Genomic DNA, 20,781 nt, shown 5'->3' on the forward strand with positions numbered 1-20,781 from the left:
CATATTTTGCCTTAAAAATAACCACTCTTATCTATAAAATATCTTTTTCAATCATTCGTGTAGTAGCCTTCTTAAAAATGTAAATCCCCTTTGTTAAAAAAAAGAATTAAAATGGTTTAAAATTGCTACAATGGGTTAATAATGGGAAAAATGGTGGAAACGATGGGGAAATTGGATTTTAAAACTAGCAGAAATTGGTTAGAAGTGGCAACAATTACTTAAAAACAGCAAAAATGGGTTAAAGTGGCATAAATGGGCATAAATAGTGGACAAGGGGAGTTAGAAAGTGGCTTGAATGGCCTTAAATATGCAAAAATAGATGGAAATTTGGTGAAATGGGATGAAAAACTGATATAAACTGGCCAAAAAGGGTTAACTGACAAAGAAAATATAGGCAGATATTGGTTAAACTAGCAAAAATGGGCATATCAAATGATGAAATGTGGGTAAATGGGAAAAATTGTGCGTAAAAAGTGGTTAACAAGGGGTTAATAGTAGCAATAATGGGTTAACAGAGGCAACATTTAGCTTAAGTGGTAAGAATTGGTTCAGAAGTGGCAAAAACAGGCAGAAAAAAGGTGGTGGAAGGAGTTTAAAACTGACAAAAATAGGTGTTAAAAGGTCAAATTAGTGGGAAAAAATGATGAAAAGGGGTTAAAAAAAAAGGAGGTAACTGGAGACCCCCTCTCAGTGTCTCGCGACCCCCAAGGGGGTCCGACCCCAAGGTTGAAAACCACTATTTTAATGGATATAAACAATGCCTATATAAAGTATTCACTCCCTTGGATGTTGTACCCTTTTATTGATTTTATAAACTAATCACGGTCAATATAATTACAAATTACAAATACAAATACAACAAAATCCTCTTAAATGTCAACATGGAAAACAGTTCTACAAAGTAATGTCAATTAAATAAAAATATGTGAGGTAAAATAAATAAAAAGTTCTCCTCCTTTAAAGTGACTGATCTATTTCAGCAGCGGTCCAGCCAACTGATCCGGGTAGTCGCATATTTAGTGAAATGAGGATCACCTGGGTGCAGTGAATGTGTCTCAGGTGATTGTTGTGTAAAGACACCTGTGTCTGGAAGGTCCAGGCACTGGTTAATCAGTATTCCTGGCTACCATTACACCATAAAGACAGAAGAACACTACCAGCATCTTAGAGAAAAGGTGATTGAAAAGTAGAAGTCAGGGGATGGATACAAATAATTTCAAGGGACTGAACATCCCCCAGATATCAAACACTGCACATGACCACAAACACTGTGGTGGCAGCATCATGCTGTGGGGATGCTTCTCATTATTAGAAATTTGTTTAAGGGGAAAAAAATATCATCTCCATACATGTGGTCTTTCATAAATCCAACCAGACAAAAAAAACTCAGCTGTTGTTTTTTTGCTTAGATTATTTATTGTGTACTTTAATCAGACACAAAAATTTCAAACTGTCAGACATTTCAGAGAAATCTTCTTTAAATCTAGCTCAATTAGCACGTTTGAAAAGAAAGTAAAACAAATTAAAACAAATATCCTGCTGCGTTATCTCTTGTAGGACAGTTCAGTTTGACGCTGAGTACATATTCATCACCAGCAGGGCCCTAAGGTCTTAGTATTGATGCAGTTCCTGAACTCTGTCCTACAATAAAGCAAAGAGACAAGATTTACATCAGCATGTGATGACAACGTCAACATTGAATGTGCCACTCATGGTCTGTGGAAAACTTACTCGGTCACTTCCTTGCAACTGTAAGCAATTTTTTTCTCATCCAATTTTTTCTTCAAATCCTTCAGTGTTTGCTTGTTGCACTGATTCCTGGATAAAGACATTTGGGGAGGAAATTAGAGGAAAATTACCTTTGCCTGTAAGATTCACAGAGAAAAAAAAGATTTGTACAAAGTTTTAAAAATAGATTCACATGTTGGACCACATGGTTCAGTAAAATCTGGGTAGGGATGACATTAAATCTGTTCTCCCTGTGGCCAAAGTGGAATAAAATAAAAAATAAAATAAGCCACCACTGATCCTTGTTGTAAAAACAGCTCAGAGAAGTCATCTGACTCTTGTGATATTAAATATTTACCTTTTTACTGTACCCTCATTTCCTTTAAGATCCATAACAAGCTCCTTTTTCTGTCTTAAAGTTTTTATTAATATCTTTGGTCTACATCCAACAGGAAGCCAACCACTCTTAGTTTGAGGCAGTAAGAAAAATCCAAAGCAATACAAAAACACTTCTGAATTCAAAATAGTGGAAATGTTAAAATTGGAAAAAGAGAGTGCGGTTGTTGTCCTACTATGACCCCCATGTTAAGAACACTTGCTCGCCACATCTACCCCTTACCCTTCACAAAGGTGAGGATTATTTTTTCAGATTATTCTCCCATGCCCCTAGTGATATGCAAGGACATCAGAGCACTGCTGAGACTGTCGATCCTCCTTTACACCTCATGGTGCCTTAAAGCAGGCACACATCTAAGCCTTACATCAGCCTTACATTTTTGGCCAAACATGCTGAAAAGATCTTCAACAGTACTGCACATTAATATATATTGATAAAGATGAGAAAGAATGAAATCATACTCATTTTTCTTGACAAGCAGCACAACCATCAGTTTCGTCACCTTGGGCGTTTGCAGATTTGGAATCTCAGTTGCTACTAGGATACTAAAAACAGGAGAAAATTAGAAAGAACATAAGGCTGCATCATGTTCATGTGCATTCTTTAAGTTAACCTGCTTCAGTGTTAACTCTGGGAGGTCAAGACAGGAGTCAGTATGGCATCAGGGATGGTGCTCACCTTTTATCAGATAACGGCTGTTCACGACGACTCCCATCAAGCATCACTGTGACTTCACCGCAGGCATACTGTGCCATCTACAGACATAACAGCGTGATGGTTGAGTGTAAAAGAGTAAAAAACTGTCAAATCTTAAAGATACCAAAACAGACTGTTTGCCCTGACTAACGGGGTAATAATTGTTCATATGTGTCCACTCAAATTCTTCAGATTTGCCTCATGCTATCAATACCAGGAGACAAAAGCAAAGCTTTATTGCAGGGGCGTCAAACTCAATCCCAGCGGGGACCAGTACCTGGATTTAGGTCTAACCTGAGGGCTGAACAGGGTCCACATTCAACCAAAAACTGTCAATCTCATTTTCACCAGTCATGAATTATGGGGAAGTAAAAAAACAACTTAGCTCTGATGATAAAGGATTTTCGGATTTAAAAAAAGTCAAAATGATCAGTTTAAAGGCTTAAAATCTGAAGTAAAAAGGCAAATTTATTAGTTCAAAAGGTCAAAACACAAAATTAAAAATAACAGAACAGACAAAATAATACATAAGGCAAAATTATGAGACTGAAAGTCAAAATCATGAATGAAAAAGATCAAAATATGAGACAAAATTCACAGCTGTGACTTTAAAAGGTGAAATATGAGACTATGAAATTTAAAGTTGTGAGTTTATAAGGCCAAAATATGAAATACAATTCAAAATCATAAGTTTTGAAGTTCAAACTATGACATAAAATTCAAATTTATGAGTTATAAAGCTCAAATAATGAGGTAAAATGAATATTTGTGAATTTAAAATGTAAAATATGAGATAAAATTAAAAATTGCGAGTTTAAAAGGCTAAAATATGAGGGGAAAAATCAAAGTCATGACTTCAAAGGTCACAATATAATATAAAAGGCCAAAATTATGCATTGAGAAGGTCAAAATATGAGATAAAAATTCTAAATTCTGAGTTTAAGTTGTAATTGTAAGATGCAAAATTGAAAACTGGAAATGAAAACAAATTAATTTTATCTATTTGTTTTTACTTTTGACTCTAATTTGATGACTTATGGATATTTTTACTCATTAAGGTTTAGTTTACATTTTTATACTGGAGTAAATCTGAAGACCTCATACTGGTGGGCCAGTTGGAGTTCAAATGTGATATGATCTTGCGGGACTTGAGTTTGACGTTCCTGCTTTATTGGTTAGAGACTAGGTCAAGTGATCTTGTTTTTTAATCTCAACTTCATGGCAATAATCTCATATCATAACTAGAAACTTTAATACCCAACATGTTCCTAACTTGGTTCTCACCTTTTCTGAGGCCTTTACCCAGAATGAGAAAACAGGATTGGGCTTTTCCTTTTCACATGCAGTGAATGTTTCTGTATTAACACAGACAAACGACAAGGTAAGTTTTCTTTCTTAAAGCAGGAAAAGTTACAGTATATAGTTATTTTAACATGCAACTTGATTCTCTCTTTTTGCTTCACTGTGACTCATCTGTCTCACCTTTACTGTTCTTCTTCCCACACCAGCTCAGACCATCTAAAGTCTTTCCCAACCAAGTGTCCTCAAGGGTCAAATAGATTTTTTTCGTAGCAGTGAACTCATGAACCAAATCCCGCCCTGCCTCCCTGCTTACTCCACTCCACAGCATGGTCTAAACAGAAAAGAGAGGATCCGACTTTCTTAGATGTGGAAATTAAAATCTGCTGAAGCTGGTACAAGTGCATCTGTGTGTTTACCTTGTCACATGGATGTGTGTAGGGGTGGTCTTTGAGGAGTGTCTCATAGTTTGCTGGAAGGACTTCTTTGCTTTGCTTCCCCACGTAGGCTTTTTGGAAGGTAACCCACATTTTCTCACAGCTGAAAAGAATAAAGAGTTATCAGACTGGTTTAAATGGCAACAACTTGAACTGAAAATGCAGAGACTTACGTTTTTGGTTCATTTTTGTACGCCAAACACTTTTTCACGAACGTGTCCTTGAACGTCCCAGGATTCAGCAGCACCGATGGAACGAGGATGAGCACGACAACCACGAAGGTGAAGGTGAAGGAATTCCTGCACGCCATCTTAGAGCCAGTTCTAGAGAATTAAAGCTCTGCAAGTTTGGGTCTCACAGGGCTCCTTATATAGGAGTATCACTGCTGTCTCATCATTAACTCATCATTATCTCTCATTATAATCTGGCTGTTTGGGATGAGAAGACACACCAGAACACAAAGTAGCATTCATCACGAAATGGTTGCAACATTTATGCAAATTTTGTTTGTAGTGTTGTGAAACTACAGCACCTTTTCATAAATACTAAAAAGAATTTGTTTCTATTTAGAAAAAAAATGCAGGAATAGGTGTTTTGGCCTGCTTTTATAGTTCGATAAATTGTTAAATTCGATCAGTTTTAACATTAACTTAACCATGGAAAAGGGAAGTTGTTATGGATTCAAAAGGAAATAAAACATCAGTCAAGTTAGATCAGTGATACTCACGGTGTGGTTCTGGAGCCACATGTGGCTCTTTTGTGATTATTTGTGGCTCTGACGCCATAATTTTAAATATTATTCCCCCAGAAAACCTTAAACAACGGAAACTTTTTGCCTATTTTTCCCTATTTTTTGCCATTCTTCACCCATTTAAGCTACTTTGTCTTTAAATATCACTTGTATCCTCTTTTTTGCCTGTTTTTGCCACTTTGATCCCATTTTTGCCCTTTCCACCTTATTTTTATTTATTTTTTTTTACCCTTTTTCGCTCGTTTAACCCTGAAAAGCCCGCTGTTGCGGAATTACAACATCACTTTTAACAATTCCCATAAAATCCATGAAAACGTTTTTTTTTTCCCCCCTCAAAACCACATTTACATAGTTAATGGGTCCTATCGTTTGTCCTCACTGTGCTATTGGATAGAAGAAGCGTTTCTAGGTCCGGTTATCTGGCCATGAACCAACTCTATTTCAGAATTTCAAGTCAAGCTCATCTCCTTTCTTTGAATGACTGGATTTGTCAAGATTCAAGTAAGTAAAATTGCTTTTTTTTTTTGGGTATTTATTACAATGTCTAGAACACATACATATTTACTTATTTTAGAAAACATTCGTCACATTTGATTTAGAGCTTGTTATGTCTATGTTGTAATTTTACAACGTTGGGTCAGAGTGGTAGTCAAAATAGCCTGTTTTTCCTTACACATTACATAAGGACACTACACTTCTTACATGGTCACAAATTGGAAAAAACTGCTGTAGAAATTTGAAGTATTAGATGATTCATTGTAACTAAGTGCTAAATGTTCTTTTCTGTTACATTTTCACTTACCATATTTTCCGGACTATAAGTCGCACTTTTTTGCATAGTTTGGCTGGTCCTGCAACTTATAGTCTGGTGCGACTTATATATCAAAATATATATAATTTAACATGTTTTTTAATGTTAATTCACACTGATTGACATACACAAGGAGTAAACATTACTGTCTACAGCCACGAGAGGGCGCTCTGGGCTTGTGACAACCACGGTGACAACTATATGCTGCTCCTGTACCACTGAAAAAAATGAACGAAAACAGTAATAGAGCAGCAGAAAGAAAGCTTAGCGTGAGTGAGAACCTTGTGAGGACACTGGCAAAAAGCAGAGGTTACTCTTACTGCAATGAAGAAAACAAAGAAAGCTGATCGTGGGCTGTAAGGAAGATGGCCAGAGCTGGAGGAACGAGCACAGAGATGGGTGTTTGAACAACGTGCTGCCAGGAGAGGCTTGTCAACGTTGCAGTTACGTCTCCACGCCCTGGTAGTTGCCAAGGAGAGGAATATACATGACTTTGCAGGCAGGCTGAGTGGTGAAAAAAAAAAATTCTCATTTTTTCTATATTTTGGTCTGCGGGGTTAAGCTACCTTTTGCCACTAAATATCAATTTTTTGCCCCTTTTTGCGACTCTCGACTGCTTTTTGCCCATTTTAGTCACTTTTCACTCATTTTTTTGCCACATTTGGACTATTTAATGTCACCTGTAACCAGGGTCCAAAACTAACACTCGCCAATTACGGGTAGATTTTGTCTCTGGCTGGTAATTTTTAAGACCACTTGCCACTCTGGCGAGTTTTTTTTTTTTTTACCAGCAAAAAATTCATTTTTTTCTGTTACTGGAAAACGATGCTGTTATCAGCTGGTTTCCTGACAGAGTAGTGTGTATTTCAGGCCAAGATGATCTTTGGTCACGTAGGTGTGTCAGTCATGACGTCATTCACAGCACGCCAAGGTGGATAGCTGGTTGTTGCTGTAGCCGTACCTCCTTGCAGTGTTGCTAACTTAGCGACTTTGTCGCTATATTTGGCAAGTTTTCAGACCCCTCTAGCGACTCTATTTCAAGAAAGCAACTAGTGACAAATCCAGCGACTTTTTCCGGTGTTACTGGAGAGTTTTTGAAGACTGACATGAAAGCACGTATCGTTGTAGCGCCCCTTGAGCAGCGGTAGCTGCCATGGGCCCCTCCCCGTCCCAAAGCACTGACAGTAGTCCCTCTCAGCTGCAGTCAGAGCAGGAGGTGCTCAGGCCTCCATGTCCAGACTACAGATTAACCGCACTGTGAAGGCGCCTTGACAGTTTTTTTCTATTGTCTCTTTTTGGTCCATTTAGGTTGTTAATGAAGACTGTATACAAAAAAAAATAAATTGATTTGTTGTAGGCTCCTAAGTGGACCATGAGGTTTAAAACTAAACCAAACGTAAGAAAACTAAACTTCTAAGAAAAATAGAATAACAAATAAATGATAAACCAAAAATAAAATTTAAAATAAACTCTCTTGAGTCATTTTGCCTAGCCCGGATAAAGGAGGGTTGGAAATGTGACGTTATAAAAATGTGAATCGACAGAAGCAAGTTCATTTTTTCTTCTACAATAATAAGGGTCTTTTTTACTCACTTTTGGTCTCTTTTAGCATACATTATTGCTAGTATTAGTGCATACTATTAAAATATTGATTGAGAATCGCATACAAGACCCAAATGACTGGTAAAAAATTTCACTTACCAGCCAGCCTGGCTGGTAAGTGACAAAGTTAGTTTTGGACCCTGCCTGTAACTCTTTTTATTTGTCATTTCTCACCCATTTTTGCTACTTTCTGACCCCTTTTCCACTTTTCCTCCCCATTCTCACCCATTTTTGTTACTTTTTGACCATTTATGCAACCTTTAATTTATTTTTATTGCTAATTCAACCTGTTTTTGCTTCACTGCTTAGATTGTGGCTCTTGCAAAGGTATTTTTCAACAATTTGGCTCTTTGGTTGAGCAGGGTTGAGGAACACTGGGTTAGATCAAGTATGGGAGCATATGCCAGTTTGGTACTTCGCCGTGTCAACCCTGGCACTGTGCTGCTCCGGCCTCCTGATGACCATCCTTCAGGCCTGAACCAGGCTCATCCCCATCTCTCCAGGTATCACCCGAGGCCTGGTCAAACCCACCAGGTCCTGGGCACCCAGTGTTCAGTGAGCTGGATCAGGGCTGGGGAAGTGTGCCAGGTGCTCCCATATCCACCGGCTGACCCTTCCTGTCCCTGCTATATTGAACATGTCTGCATTAGACACACGGTCTTGCAAATGATACCAAAAAAATGCAGCAAGGGGTCTGGCAGCAGACCATGCGTCTGAGAGGCCAAATTTCTTTGACAGAAGTGCTGTAGTTTGCCAGTACAACATATTTTCAGATTTTTTTTTTTAAGTTTTATTTAAAGCAACATCTGGCAGTTAGATTCATGAAATAAACACGCTGCAAACATAACAGACTAAGTAACATTTAAATTATGTACAGAGAAGGAGTTACACAAAAATTAGCTAGCATTAGCTTTGAAATTAGCTATGCTAACTGTGTAATACTCAACTAATGTACTATGTAAGTTAGCTTTAGCAATGTAAGCTTTAGCAAATGCAGCTAAAGCTAATGTGGCTACATAGATAACGTGTCTTCGTTTCTTACATAGCGGCATTTGTCAGCTGAGCTTTTGCTACGTTTGCTACTTAGCTACATTAGCTATGCAGTGCCATTATCTATAGCTAAGTTAGCCTACACAATGTGAGCTCTAGCAAACATAGCTAAAGCTAACTTAGCTACATACATAACATGTCTGTGTATTATACATAGCTGCATTGTCAGCTTAGCTTTAGCTACTTTGCTACATTAGCAATGTGTGTCATTATATATAGCTAAATTAGCCTAAGTAAGGTGAGCTTTAGCAAACACTGCTAAAGCTAACTTAGCTACATAGAAATATGGCTTATGTATCTTCCTTGTAAGCTTAGCTTTAGCTATGTAGCAATGTAAGGTAGTAGCTCTGTTATCTGTAGTTAGGTCTGCTTTGACAATGGTAGTTAAAGCAAAATTAGCTATAGATATCAGCTATGTAGATAATGTAGCTATGTAGGTCAGGTAACTTTGTGAGCTTAGATTTAACTACATTAGCTACTTTAGCAATTAGCTCTGTTATTTATGTGAGCTTAAGCAAATGTATCTAAAGCTAATTTAGACAAATTAGAAATGTAGCTTACGTAGCTGCTTTATGAAATTTAGCTTCAGCTACATTATCTACATAGCTTACACGGCTCATGGAGCTACATAAGCCACACTAGAAAGTTTTCATGCAGGACAAGTTTTTTCCTCTAAGCAGACTGTTAACTCAGAGTTATTAAAGGTTTTTAACCCTTGGTATCCTAACTGTTACCTTTACTCTTACCCTAAATGGAAGTTTAAAATGATTTTATGTCAAAGTTTAAGCCTGTGTATCTGTTCTGAGATATAGAGCCTCTCAGAGGAATTGTCTGTGAAAGTGGCTATTAATGAGTCACAACCAACACCCAAAGTCAAAAGATGGACATGTCAGATATTTCTTTACCTTTTCCCAGTGAAAAACAAATGTCATCCTCATGCTGCAACAGACTGTAGAAACTTCTCATCATTCTGACGTCCAGTATTTTGTGATAAGTTTTGCAATACACTGGACCAGATTACACCCTGCCGTGTGTGATATGAGATATGAGCGTTTGAATCATGAATATCATTGTTACTCGCATTTTTAGGCCACTGAAACATAACTTCAATATTTTGACCAACTGACAGAAATGTATTGTGTGCATATGAAGTGTAATAAATGAGCATTAATGGAAAATGTACCATTCAAAATATGAGTAAAGATGGGGAAGAAATATGAAAACTGGTTAAGATTTGGCGAAAGTGGTGTAAAGTGGCAACAGTGGAATTTAAAAAGTATTCATAGTTTTTTTGTTTGTTTGTTTGTTTTAAGGAATCTGGTGACCTCCTCTTAGTGTCTTGCAACCCCCAAGGGGGTCCTGACCCCAAAGTTGAGAACCATTGCTAAGTGCCAGGGCACTTTATCATCACTTACTTTATTTTGGAAGTTTTTATTTAAAACAAACGCACCAACAAAAATGTATATACCTTTCTAAACCATTAATTTCTTCATTATACTCAGTACCGTCTCCTGCCCTTGCAGCATTTCTACCTCTATTTAGTAAAAAGCTTAAACTTGTTGCATCCTCATAGTCAGATTCATGTTACTATGGATGAATTGATTCTGAAATAATTTCATTTTTTTAATATACATTGTTACCTCCTCCAAGGAGGTTATGCTGTCAGCAGGGTTTGTTAGTTAGTTTGTTTGTTTGTTAGCAACATAACTCAAAAGTTGTGGGCGGATTTTGTTGACATTTTCAGGAAGTGTCAGAAATGGCATAAGGGCAGTTTGTCCGAGTACCGTCAAGCATGCCGCTGTGCATGCGCAAATGGGCCGTTGATCCGGTAGTGACCAACCAACTCGATATGGAAGACGCTTAACAGCACGTTGGCCCTCTCGATGGGAAATTTGAGTTAAAAAAAAACCCAAGATGGAACAGTCGACTGACATAAAGTATTATGCACAACCTGCAGGAAGTTTTCTTTTCACCAAAGCACTTCCAGCTTAAAATACCACATTAACACAAAGCATACGTTCGTCGGGGATTCTGCTAGCACTTTGGCTAAAGCGTCACCAACCTTGCAAAATGAAACGTGATTAATATATATTAAAAATGAATGTTATTTAATCATGATTAATTGAAATTAATCCACAGCAACCCTGTAATTAATCTTATTAAAAATTTTAACCATTTGACAGCACCACTATTGGGAGATAGGGCTAATGGCGGAGTTATAGTTTTTCCGCGGAATACACCGAAGAACTTAGCCTGTACACATACTCAGCCTCGCTCTCGTTTCACCCCTACTTTAAAAAAAAAAAAACACTCAGACACAAAACACACACACCTGACATCCATCACACACACCTATGACACACTTTTACACATATATAGCTATGGAGCCGCAAAAACCTGGTCGCTCCAAACAGTTTTAGAGCTGGCAGGAAGCTTTCGACCTCATTACAGCGTCAGATGAAGAGTCCAACTGCTCATCTGACTCGTCTTTTTTTGTTTTTTTACAGGTTACAAAATTGACTATATCTCTAAAAGCAAGTTATGTACAGACTCCAAATAAATTTCCTGTGGTTCCAAAGGATATTGTGCAACTTTTTTACATTTACAAATTTGAGAGATACAGCTGTGCAATTTCTGTATTTTGAAATATATTTGAAAAAAACAAAATGATTTTCTTTTTTTTTTTAATTTAGGTTTATTGCTCTTTTAAGCTATTTATTGTAGCAGTTAAGACAGAAGTCAATATATATTGTTAAAACTTAGGATATAAGGGTTATATTGATGTAAAGCAAATAAAAATGCTCCTAAAAATGGCGCTACAGTATGTAAAAATGTAAGAATATGTCCTGGTGGACTAGTGCAATGGTAGGATTTAAAGGGTTAAACTATACTAAGCTAATAATCTCTCTAGTCTAGTCTGGTAGTTATCTTACAAGTCTTTATGAGTACAGCATGTTTTTGTATGTCACAAAATATAAAAGAATTCATTAAAGCTCCCATTCAGGGGGCGCAGGTGGCCTAGTGGTTTAAGGCATGCCCCATGTAAGCGGATGGCCCGGGCTCGAATCCGGCCTGAGGCCTTTTACCACATGTCTCTCCCCGACTCTATCCACTATCCTCCTCTATCAAAATAAAGGCACAAAAATGCCCAAAAATAAATCTTTAAAAAACAAAGCTCCTGTTCAGAACTACCGGTTTGTAGAGATTTTAGCGTCCCCAGCGGATAAAGCAGTACCTCTAATCCTTTACCAACCCCGTTCTTGCAATTATTGTCTCATTTCTTTTTCATAATAAGGCATTAGAATTAAATTTCAGTCCATTTAACACACATCTAAAATGAACTCATAGGAGCTTTAACTTTATTCTATGCAGCAGAATATCATTGTTACAACCTTTTCAAAACGAACCACTTCACTCAGTTGAATGTGTTGCTGAGTGTTCTGATAAAGTTGGTTTTCTCTGAACCTACCGGGCCAATCAGGGGAAAAAGAGACTGCTCAGTGCGTGCTGGCTGGCTACCTACGTCAGGCTGTGGCTGGGTAGGCCTGGAGGCAGTCTAGACAGCAGATGAGCAATGTGCTGGGCTCTGGCAGACAGGCCCTGTGGCTGGGACTCTCCTGTGAAGGGCAGGACCTTTAGGACTCCTGCTTCTTAAAAAAAAAAAAAAAAAAAAACATGCAGGCAATGACTATTCAGAGAGCTAGTACGCCAGGCCTTCTAATTCAGATACATGGCATTTAATTTGTGACAGATAATAAACAGCTGCTGCCTGCTGCTGGAGACCACATAGCAGCACTTTCTTATTCAGCAGCAAAAATCTGTTTAACCCATGTCAAATGTGATTTTATGTCCAACTTCTCCCCTTCTCCTGAAGAAGCAGTCATCATCACAGACTGAAAGAAAAGCTGCAGTCTTTACTCCCAGTGTGGGAGGTTTAAGAGCTTGATCCTTGCTTACTTGGCACCTGCGTAAGAGCTTTGTTAGCCTGGAAACACAGGCGAGGTCCACAAGGTGCAGAATTTGTGTGCAGAGGGCAGCGGTGACATCTGGTGAGCTGTACCATTCATCGTTTAAGAATATGCAAATTGTTATGTTGGATTATTTTTTATGTCAGCTTTGCTTCCTTGATCCTATTAGAGCCTGTGAGGGGTTCCTGCCAGAGAACCCAGCAGCCCAGTACAATTACAGCAATGATACCATTGTTGCTCTGAGGGGGGCTTCTGTCATGATCTAAGTAGAGGTATTATGTGCACTTACTTTACATTTAAATTAGGTTCAAAAGTGTATTTCTCCTTTACCTGCTTGGTAATCATGGAGGGAAATATGTGATGTTTCTCCTCATTTGAGGCATGCCACTGAGTAAAGTTTAATTCTCATGTTTTTTCTGATTTTCTCCTCCTCTACTGATGTTGTCTGCTGTCTTTGTTTTGGCCTCAACACTGACATAAACATAAAAATCCAGCCTTAAATCCAAGAAAAGTCCAAAAGGCTTGCACCAAAACACCAAGCAGGCCTTACCCTGGAATAAAAACAGTCTTAGCTTGTCCCATTTGCTCTGTGAGTAATATGAGATCATAAAAGAAAGTTACGATGTACGGGATCCCAGGCTTCATGAGTATTTATCTCGCTTGCCTTTAGGTCAGTGACGTCTGATGAATAATCTGTCATTATAGAAGGCTCTTGCCTGGGCAGTATTTATGATGACATCAGTGTTTTTGTTGGATCCAGCTTATCAGCAGAGCTCAAGCTTTCTTGTGCACTGTGTTCCATGGAAGTGATGGATTTTAAGTTAAGATGAAGCAAAGTCTCTGTGGGTTTCTGGGAGTCCCCTTTCAGCCTCTCGTCTTCGTCATCCTTGCTGCTGGCTTCGGTCGATTTGTAGGTTTTCCCAAGTTTTCCCAACTGCCGGGCTGCTCCGAAGTGCCTCATGCTTTATTGAATATTTCCCAAACATTGAGCCAGAACTCAATTTTTGCTTTGGGTCAAGGCTGGAGGCAGATTTCAGAATCTTTTTTGTTTTTACGATCAATCAAGGTTATTGAAAGTAACAGCTGAGAGGTTCAGTCGTAGGTTAAAAAAAACAAAAACTCGTACTTTTCTCTCTGAGGCTGTTTTGGTCCAAAGAAGGTGACCTCGGATGTTTTGCACCACAGCCCCCTTTGTGGGGCTCGAACATGCTGCGGCAGGTGGCATCCCCTCGTAAGAATTTACGGCCTGGTTCTTCTGGTTCAATGCAAACAAACCAAGTTTTATGGGGCAAATACTGAGAGGTCATGGTCCCTGCAGTTTGATTGTACCATGACAGAGAAACCTGGCTTCATTTATCCCTGGTACCTGTGAGATGTTTTCAAAAGGCCAGGCATTTTAAGTCTATGACATCACGTCTGGTCACATATTTGTGATGCCCTGTGTGTTTTTTAGAAATATTACTGAGCCCAAGCCAAAACCAGTGATTGCTATGGAGCCTCAGAGTGGTCATATTGGATTCTTTTGTCTTTCTTCTATCCTCTTTCATTGCCTTGCATTACTTTAGCATTCCTTTAACAAAAAAACTGATTTTCCTTTAAGAATCTACAGCCAGGCTCTTCTCCTTCAATGCAAAGTTGACATTTTTGCATCATAGTTTTATCTATGTAACTGCATAACTGAACCCCTGTGATATTAATAACACATTTATCCTATTACATTATTCAGTGCCTTTATAAAGTTAGTAATTGGCCTACTGTATGGGGTGATGGGTAAAGAATTATAAAAGTTAATCACATCACCATGCTGTGATTAGTTTAAGTCCATTTTTATGTTTTTAGATTTTTAAAGTCAATGTCAAGTGTTTCTATCATTTGGTGGAAAGACAAAATGAGAGCGGACAAAAAGACAAAATATAAACACATATTCACGCTGTATTTATTGAAGTTTTTATAGAAAACTAAATTTTTCCATTTTTATGTGACATTTAAACACATCATTACATATAGAATACAGTCATCTAGTTTACTGAGGTTACCTGAATGCTTCATATTTTCCATCTTCAGCTCCTAAAGTTTGCTAATTAACTTCAGTTTTGCCAGTTCCACCGTGGATTTCTACACCAGATTGATAATGTTAACAAACAGGACAGGCTCAAAGTTCTGGAGCACTTTCAGCATTTATCTGAGCAGCTGAAGAAGAAAACTGTCCTGAAGCAGCTGAGCAAAGTGTGGTATGACCATGGCTTGATCCTGTGTTGTGCTTTACCTGACAGTGGAACTTAAGACTTGTTTTGCTTCGGTGTAAAGACGGTTCATCTCTGCAGCATGTACCCACAGTTTTGGTTTTCTCTTAACTAACATTCTCCAGATTTTTTAAAAGGAACCCTGCAGAATCAGACAAGTTCATCTTGTTGGATAGATATTTGTATCTCTCAAATGCATATTGAACTAAAAACTCCATAGATATCTGCATTTTGTGTAATTTGAGTTTATAAACTCACCAGGAGGCCGCCATGTTTTGGTCCGCCACAGTTCCGCGGCGCTCCCCTCCGTTTCTATGCAGTAACCGTTTTTCAGATGGTTTTGCTGCTTGCAGCTGTTGCTGCTATAACAGCTTTCACACCAGAGAGAGTTTGCTGCGTGTGTTTTGTCTCCCTGCTGTCAAATCTCTGTCATTACTCCTAAGGTTTACCTCAGTAAAACTCCCTACAAGTGACTTACCTTGCAAAGCAGATGAATACGCCCGTTTCCTTGTTTCTCACTGGTTATGCTTGATTCATTTCTGACTTCTCTCACATCTTGCAAAGCTCCCATCTGAACCGTTTGGGCCCGGTTAGAAAGCAACAGGATCAATCAGCTACGAGGGGCAGAACTTTCAGGCGCAGCAGAGTCGTGACGTAAGCAAGCAGCAGCAAGAGCTGGTGCAGTTATGGAGGAAGCGTGGCTGCTGCTAAAGCGCCAGTTTTTGATGACATTTCTTCGTTTAAGGAAGAACAAAGAACAGCAGTGAGTTGTTTACTTTTCAAAAACAACAAAAGTCGAGTATTTACATGTCTATAGTCGCCATGTTTCGCGTTATTCCTCAGTAGCTGCACACGCGCAGCTTGCTAGCGGCTTCGTCGTGCTTTGTTGCTCTGATTGGAGATGTGACAGAACGTTCACCCAATCATACTCCGAGGATTTTTCAAAGCCTCTGCCTTTTCTCAAATGTTTCCTATTGAAGCTTTCCCAGATGGATGTGTTTCACACATCCATCACACATCTATCTGGTGTGTCAGGTTAACGAGTGACTGGATTCAGTGAATAGTGGAAGCATGCCGGGAGCTTTTCAAAATAAAAGAAGTATGTACATATGAAGGGAGTTTCTCTAAAAAATGCGAAAGTGGAATTTTACATTGAAAAGTGCAAACCGGGAGTGCTTTCGTTCTGTGTTTATCTTTACCTGAACATGTGGAAACAGAAAGCTTAAAAAAAGAGTCGACGTCTGGGGAACAACTTTATTAAACAGACACATTTTAGCTCGTGGCCTTTATCTGGTTCATCAAGAAACAGATTTCAAACATATTCTGCAGATGTGGACGTAAATATTTGCTACAGCAAGGTAAATATGTCTCTGTTTCATTTTCCTGTTTAGATGGACAGATGGCCGCTCATGGTGCAAATAAAAAATAGAGGAGACCTCAAATTTTTAAATTCTCTGTGTGTGTGATGTGCAGCGTCTCTGACATGAAGCCCTAACACTGGCTAAAATAACGGTTACTGCAGAGGAATGGCAAGGAACACTGCGGCACTATGATGTCACAGTACCAGCGCGGACCAAAACATGGCGTCCTCCTGTTGAGTTTATAAACTCAAATTACTCAAAATGCAGATATATAGTGAGATTTTTTAGTTCAATATACAAGAGATACAAATATCTATCCAACGAGATGAACTTGTCTGATCATGCATGGTTTCTTTTAACCCTATTGAACCCAGCGTTGCTCCGGCGCTACAATTAGAACATTCATTTTTGATTGGCGGTAGATTTGAAACCATATAAGATAAATCCATCATTCTTTTTGCATATAAAATCTGGGGCGTTACACTAACATTTCACACATTCACTATGTTTTAGAGCACTTTTTTGTTGCAGTGTTGGGTTTGTAAAACTACACAATAAAGCGCACATAACAAAAATCTTTAGATTAGACCACGGGTATTTGCAGCAACAGGAAGTGACGTATTTTCCCGGGAGTTGTAGTTTTTTCTGCCAAATACACAAAAGAACTTAGCCTGCACACATACTCTCCCTTGCTCTCGTCCAACAACTCATCTGGCTCAGTTTTTTTACAGGTTTGCAAATTGAGTATATCGCAAAAAGCAAGTTACGTACAGACTCCAAATAATATTCCTGTGGTTCCAAAGGATATTGTGCAACTTTTTTACATTTACAAATTTGAGGCATGCAGCTGTGCAAGTTCTGTATTTTGAAATACAGTGCTTAACAACAGCTGCCCTAAATTAACAGCTTTGGTAATTACCAAAATCAATTTTTACTGTATGTTTCTGCAATGGTTAATACACCAATATGTGGAAGCTCTTTAACCCAAATGATATTTTTAACACTAAAATATAATTATTATTGTTATCCATGAATTTTTAAATTTACTGATTTACAAAAAAAAAAAAAAAAAAAAGAAAAAATAGTAAAGCACATTAATATTTCTTGGTTAATATGTCAAACTATAGTTATTTACTTTGCATTCCTGAAGAGAAAAATGAGTTTTAGTGGTTGAATGTTATGCTTGATTCATTTCTGACTTCTCAGAGAAGTCCAGTGAGCCAGCTCAAATTTGGGTGAATTCAGTTTGAAATTCCTCATTCCTGTTCAAAATGGTAAAACGTGGAGAGCTGACTGAAAATGAAAGAGTCCGCATTAAAGCACTTCATGATGCTGGATGGTCTCTGAGACAAATAAGGAAAGACATAAAATGTTCTCACAGTGTGGTCAAGGATGCTTTGGAGTCAATTGCAGAGACTGGTACTTATAAAATGTGCCAAGAAAGAGGCAGGAAACCAAAATTAACTGAAGCAGATGTCAGACACCTCAAGATTTGAAGTACTAGAGGCAGAAGGAAGACCACTGCTGGTCTTCAGGAAGAGATGAATGCTTCTAGATCAGAATCTGAGAAAGTCTGCAGAATGACCATAAGCAGATGACTGACAGAACAAGGCTTAAAGGGAAGAATAGCTGCTAAGAAGCCATTACTGAGGCCTGCAAACATCTAGAAATGCCTCCGATTTGCCAGGGAGCACAAACACTGGACTGTTGATGACCAGAAGAAGGTACTCTGGACGGAGTCCATGTTTGAACTCTTGGGTCAGCATCGTCGTGTTTCTGTCCGCAGAAAAGCTGGAGAACATTTTGATGCCAGATGCATTGCACCCACAGTGAAACACGGTGGAGATTCCATTATGGTATGGGGTTTGATTTGTGGACAGGGCGTGGGCAAATTAGTGAAAATCGATGGCATCATGAACAAGAACGTCTACCACAACATCTTAGTGCATCATGGAATCCCTTCTGGACTGAATCTGATTGGTTGTGGGTTCATATACCAACAAGACAATGACCCCAAGCATACTTCAAAGCTGTGCAGAGACTATTTGACCAAGAAAAAGGAATCTGGAGAACTGGAACTGATGGACTGGCCAAGTCAAAGTCCAGATTTGAATCCTATTGAACAAATTTGTGATTTAGTAGATTCAAAGATTGATGGCACTAAAGTTTAATCTAACGCACATCTATTTGGAACTCAATAACAAAAGAGACTGTGGAAAAGTCCATAAAACAATGGCAGCAAGAATGCAAGCTGTTATCAAGGCCAAAGGAGGCCAAACAAAATATGAAGTTTTTGGTTATTATGTGTGAAAAAAGACTATTTCATTTTTTCAGTTTGTTATTTGCCAAATAAATAATAACATTTTTAGTTTTAAACAAGTTTTTGAAAGATTTCTAAAATATTATGTTTTCTGTTTTTTTATGACATGTGGTCTAATAAATTTGTAAAGCACTGTATATGTGAAAAAAATAAAATTTAAGGGTGGTTTTTTTTATTTATTTATTTATTTTTTTTGGTTTATTGCACTTCTAAGCAATTTATTGTAGTAGTTAAGACAAGTCAATACATATCATTAAAACCTGGGATATAAGGGTTATATTGATGTAAAGCAAATAAAAATACTCCTAAAAATGGCGCTACAGTATGTAAAATTGTAAGAATATGTCCTGGTGGACTTGCACAATGATTAAAAAGAAAATTGCCATTAAGCAGACCTGAGTCTGTCTGTGTCTGACCCTCTCACCTCTTCACCCCCAGGCACATGAACATCTGCACTGGAGACCTACGGGAGCAAGTTGTGGTCAAACTTAGTCATGGAATTAAATTGTGTCATTATTTTTTTAACGTTTTAAGGTTTCAAGATTAATCACAACCGTTAACATGTTAATGTTAACAGCCCTAGTAAAGATACACAGTTTTATGTAATCTGGAAATGGAAATAAAACATATATAGTAAAGTATATCTGTTTTTAATTTGGATGGAATACTAACATATCATCAGGGAACACAAAATTATAAAAAGAACATGTTTCCAACTGTTTATTAATGCTAATGGTTAAGGGTTCAGCTCCTAACTCATGCAGTCACATGCCAACTTGTCCTTAGGCCAGATAGTGCAGTGTGGTACAAAGTCTACAAAACTGCAGATGCTGCACCAGTCTGCCTCTCGACCTCATGGTCCCTTCTACCCTCACTTGTGAACACAGCCTTGGGGTACTTGAACTCCTTCACTTGGGGCAAAGACACCCTCCCCACCTGGAGGGTGCAACCCCCCCCCCCCCCCCGGTTTTCCGGCAGAGAACCATGGCCTCAGACTTGGAGGTGCTAAACCTCTTCCTGATCGCTTCACACTCAGCCACAAACTGCATAACGTCAGTGGGTGAATCATAATAGCCATGGCCCTCATAATGGTAGAATATACAGTACATGCTTATTACTTGTAGCACTTATTGATGGGTTCCAGTAGTTTTCAGACACCAACCTTGACTTCTTTGGTTTTGTTTTTGCAGGTAAGTTCTTTCTCTCTGAAAAGAGATAAAATACTCAGACTAGAACCACAGCCTGGTGGTTATTTGCCTCCACAAGGTTTTCAATTTCTGGACCGTGAAAGTACAGTGGTGGGTCAAGAAGAAGGGCTGCGGTGTTTTCTTTTTTGAAAATATTTATTTATAGAGGATAGTGGATTAAGTTGGACATGGGGATGAAGGAAGGGAGAATGACATGCAGGAGCCGCAGGCTGAACCCAGGGAAGAATGGCCCAGATGGACAGACTGACTCTCATCCACATGCAGATGGACGACCAGAGAACATGATGCCCCAGCATGGAAGCATAAACAGCTTCAAACTTGGGCTGACAAAGTGAAGCTTTATCAAACTTTGGTTCAAAGAATGTTTTGCAATTTGATCATGTTGAATATTTCCACATAGTAAACTCTGTCTCGCTTTCTACGAACCTTTGACTCATGTGGTGTAAATATGCCGCTCTGTGTCTGGCTGCTGGAGCTCAGCTCAGCTTTTAACCTGATTTGCATCGGCAAGTGTTTTGACTCTTCTCTGCAGCTTGGTAATGTTCCAGTTTGTTCTTTTCTACTGGGCTGTGTTTCATGGTAATCACATCTGCCAGATATTTTCAAACACTTCGGACAGAGCTGAAAGCCTTGGTTCTAACTCAGATGATCCATACATGCATATGTATAGACTCTGAGATGATTGACCCTTCCACTGACCTCTACCGTTCCATTATGAAAATAATCACAGCAGAACTATTTTTTTTACCTATTTATTGGAAAGAGAAATTCATGTTTTTCTTTCAATAGGGCGGATCATCCAAAGTTCATCTAATATGGAAGAAGGTTACCGTGAGCACCATCCAAAGTTCATCCTTATTTTTCAAATGGTTGTACAGCTGAAAACCACTCCTTTCATTCAGCCCTGTGC

The 20,781-nt window shown here is 38.5% G+C and overlaps 1 protein-coding gene across 2 annotated transcripts; it reads right to left on the minus strand.

The window, feature by feature from the left end:
• Nucleotides 1-1,353: 1,353 nt before the first annotated feature.
• Nucleotides 1,354-4,878, minus strand: LOC121527566 (ADP-ribosyl cyclase/cyclic ADP-ribose hydrolase 1-like). Of its 2 annotated transcripts, XM_041814579.1 has the most exons (8): nucleotides 4,731-4,878; nucleotides 4,540-4,660; nucleotides 4,304-4,454; nucleotides 4,106-4,176; nucleotides 2,804-2,880; nucleotides 2,587-2,670; nucleotides 1,732-1,818; nucleotides 1,363-1,641 (listed from the first exon to the last, which is right to left on the minus strand). In XM_041814579.1, exons 1-8 carry the CDS (start codon nucleotides 4,865-4,867, stop codon nucleotides 1,590-1,592), a joined length of 780 nt encoding a protein of 259 aa, XP_041670513.1. In that variant the 5' UTR covers nucleotides 4,868-4,878; the 3' UTR covers nucleotides 1,363-1,589. The 2 variants fall into 2 exon arrangements, with proteins under 2 accessions (XP_041670514.1, XP_041670513.1); XM_041814580.1 differs by lacking the exons at nucleotides 4,106-4,176; nucleotides 4,304-4,454 and having other exon boundaries at nucleotides 1,354-1,641.
• Between the last annotated feature and the right edge of the window lie 15,903 nt (nucleotides 4,879-20,781).

The sequence above is a fragment of the Cheilinus undulatus genome, linkage group 19 (genome assembly GCF_018320785.1).
Source record: "Cheilinus undulatus linkage group 19, ASM1832078v1, whole genome shotgun sequence".
NCBI lineage: Eukaryota > Metazoa > Chordata > Actinopteri > Labriformes > Labridae > Cheilinus > Cheilinus undulatus.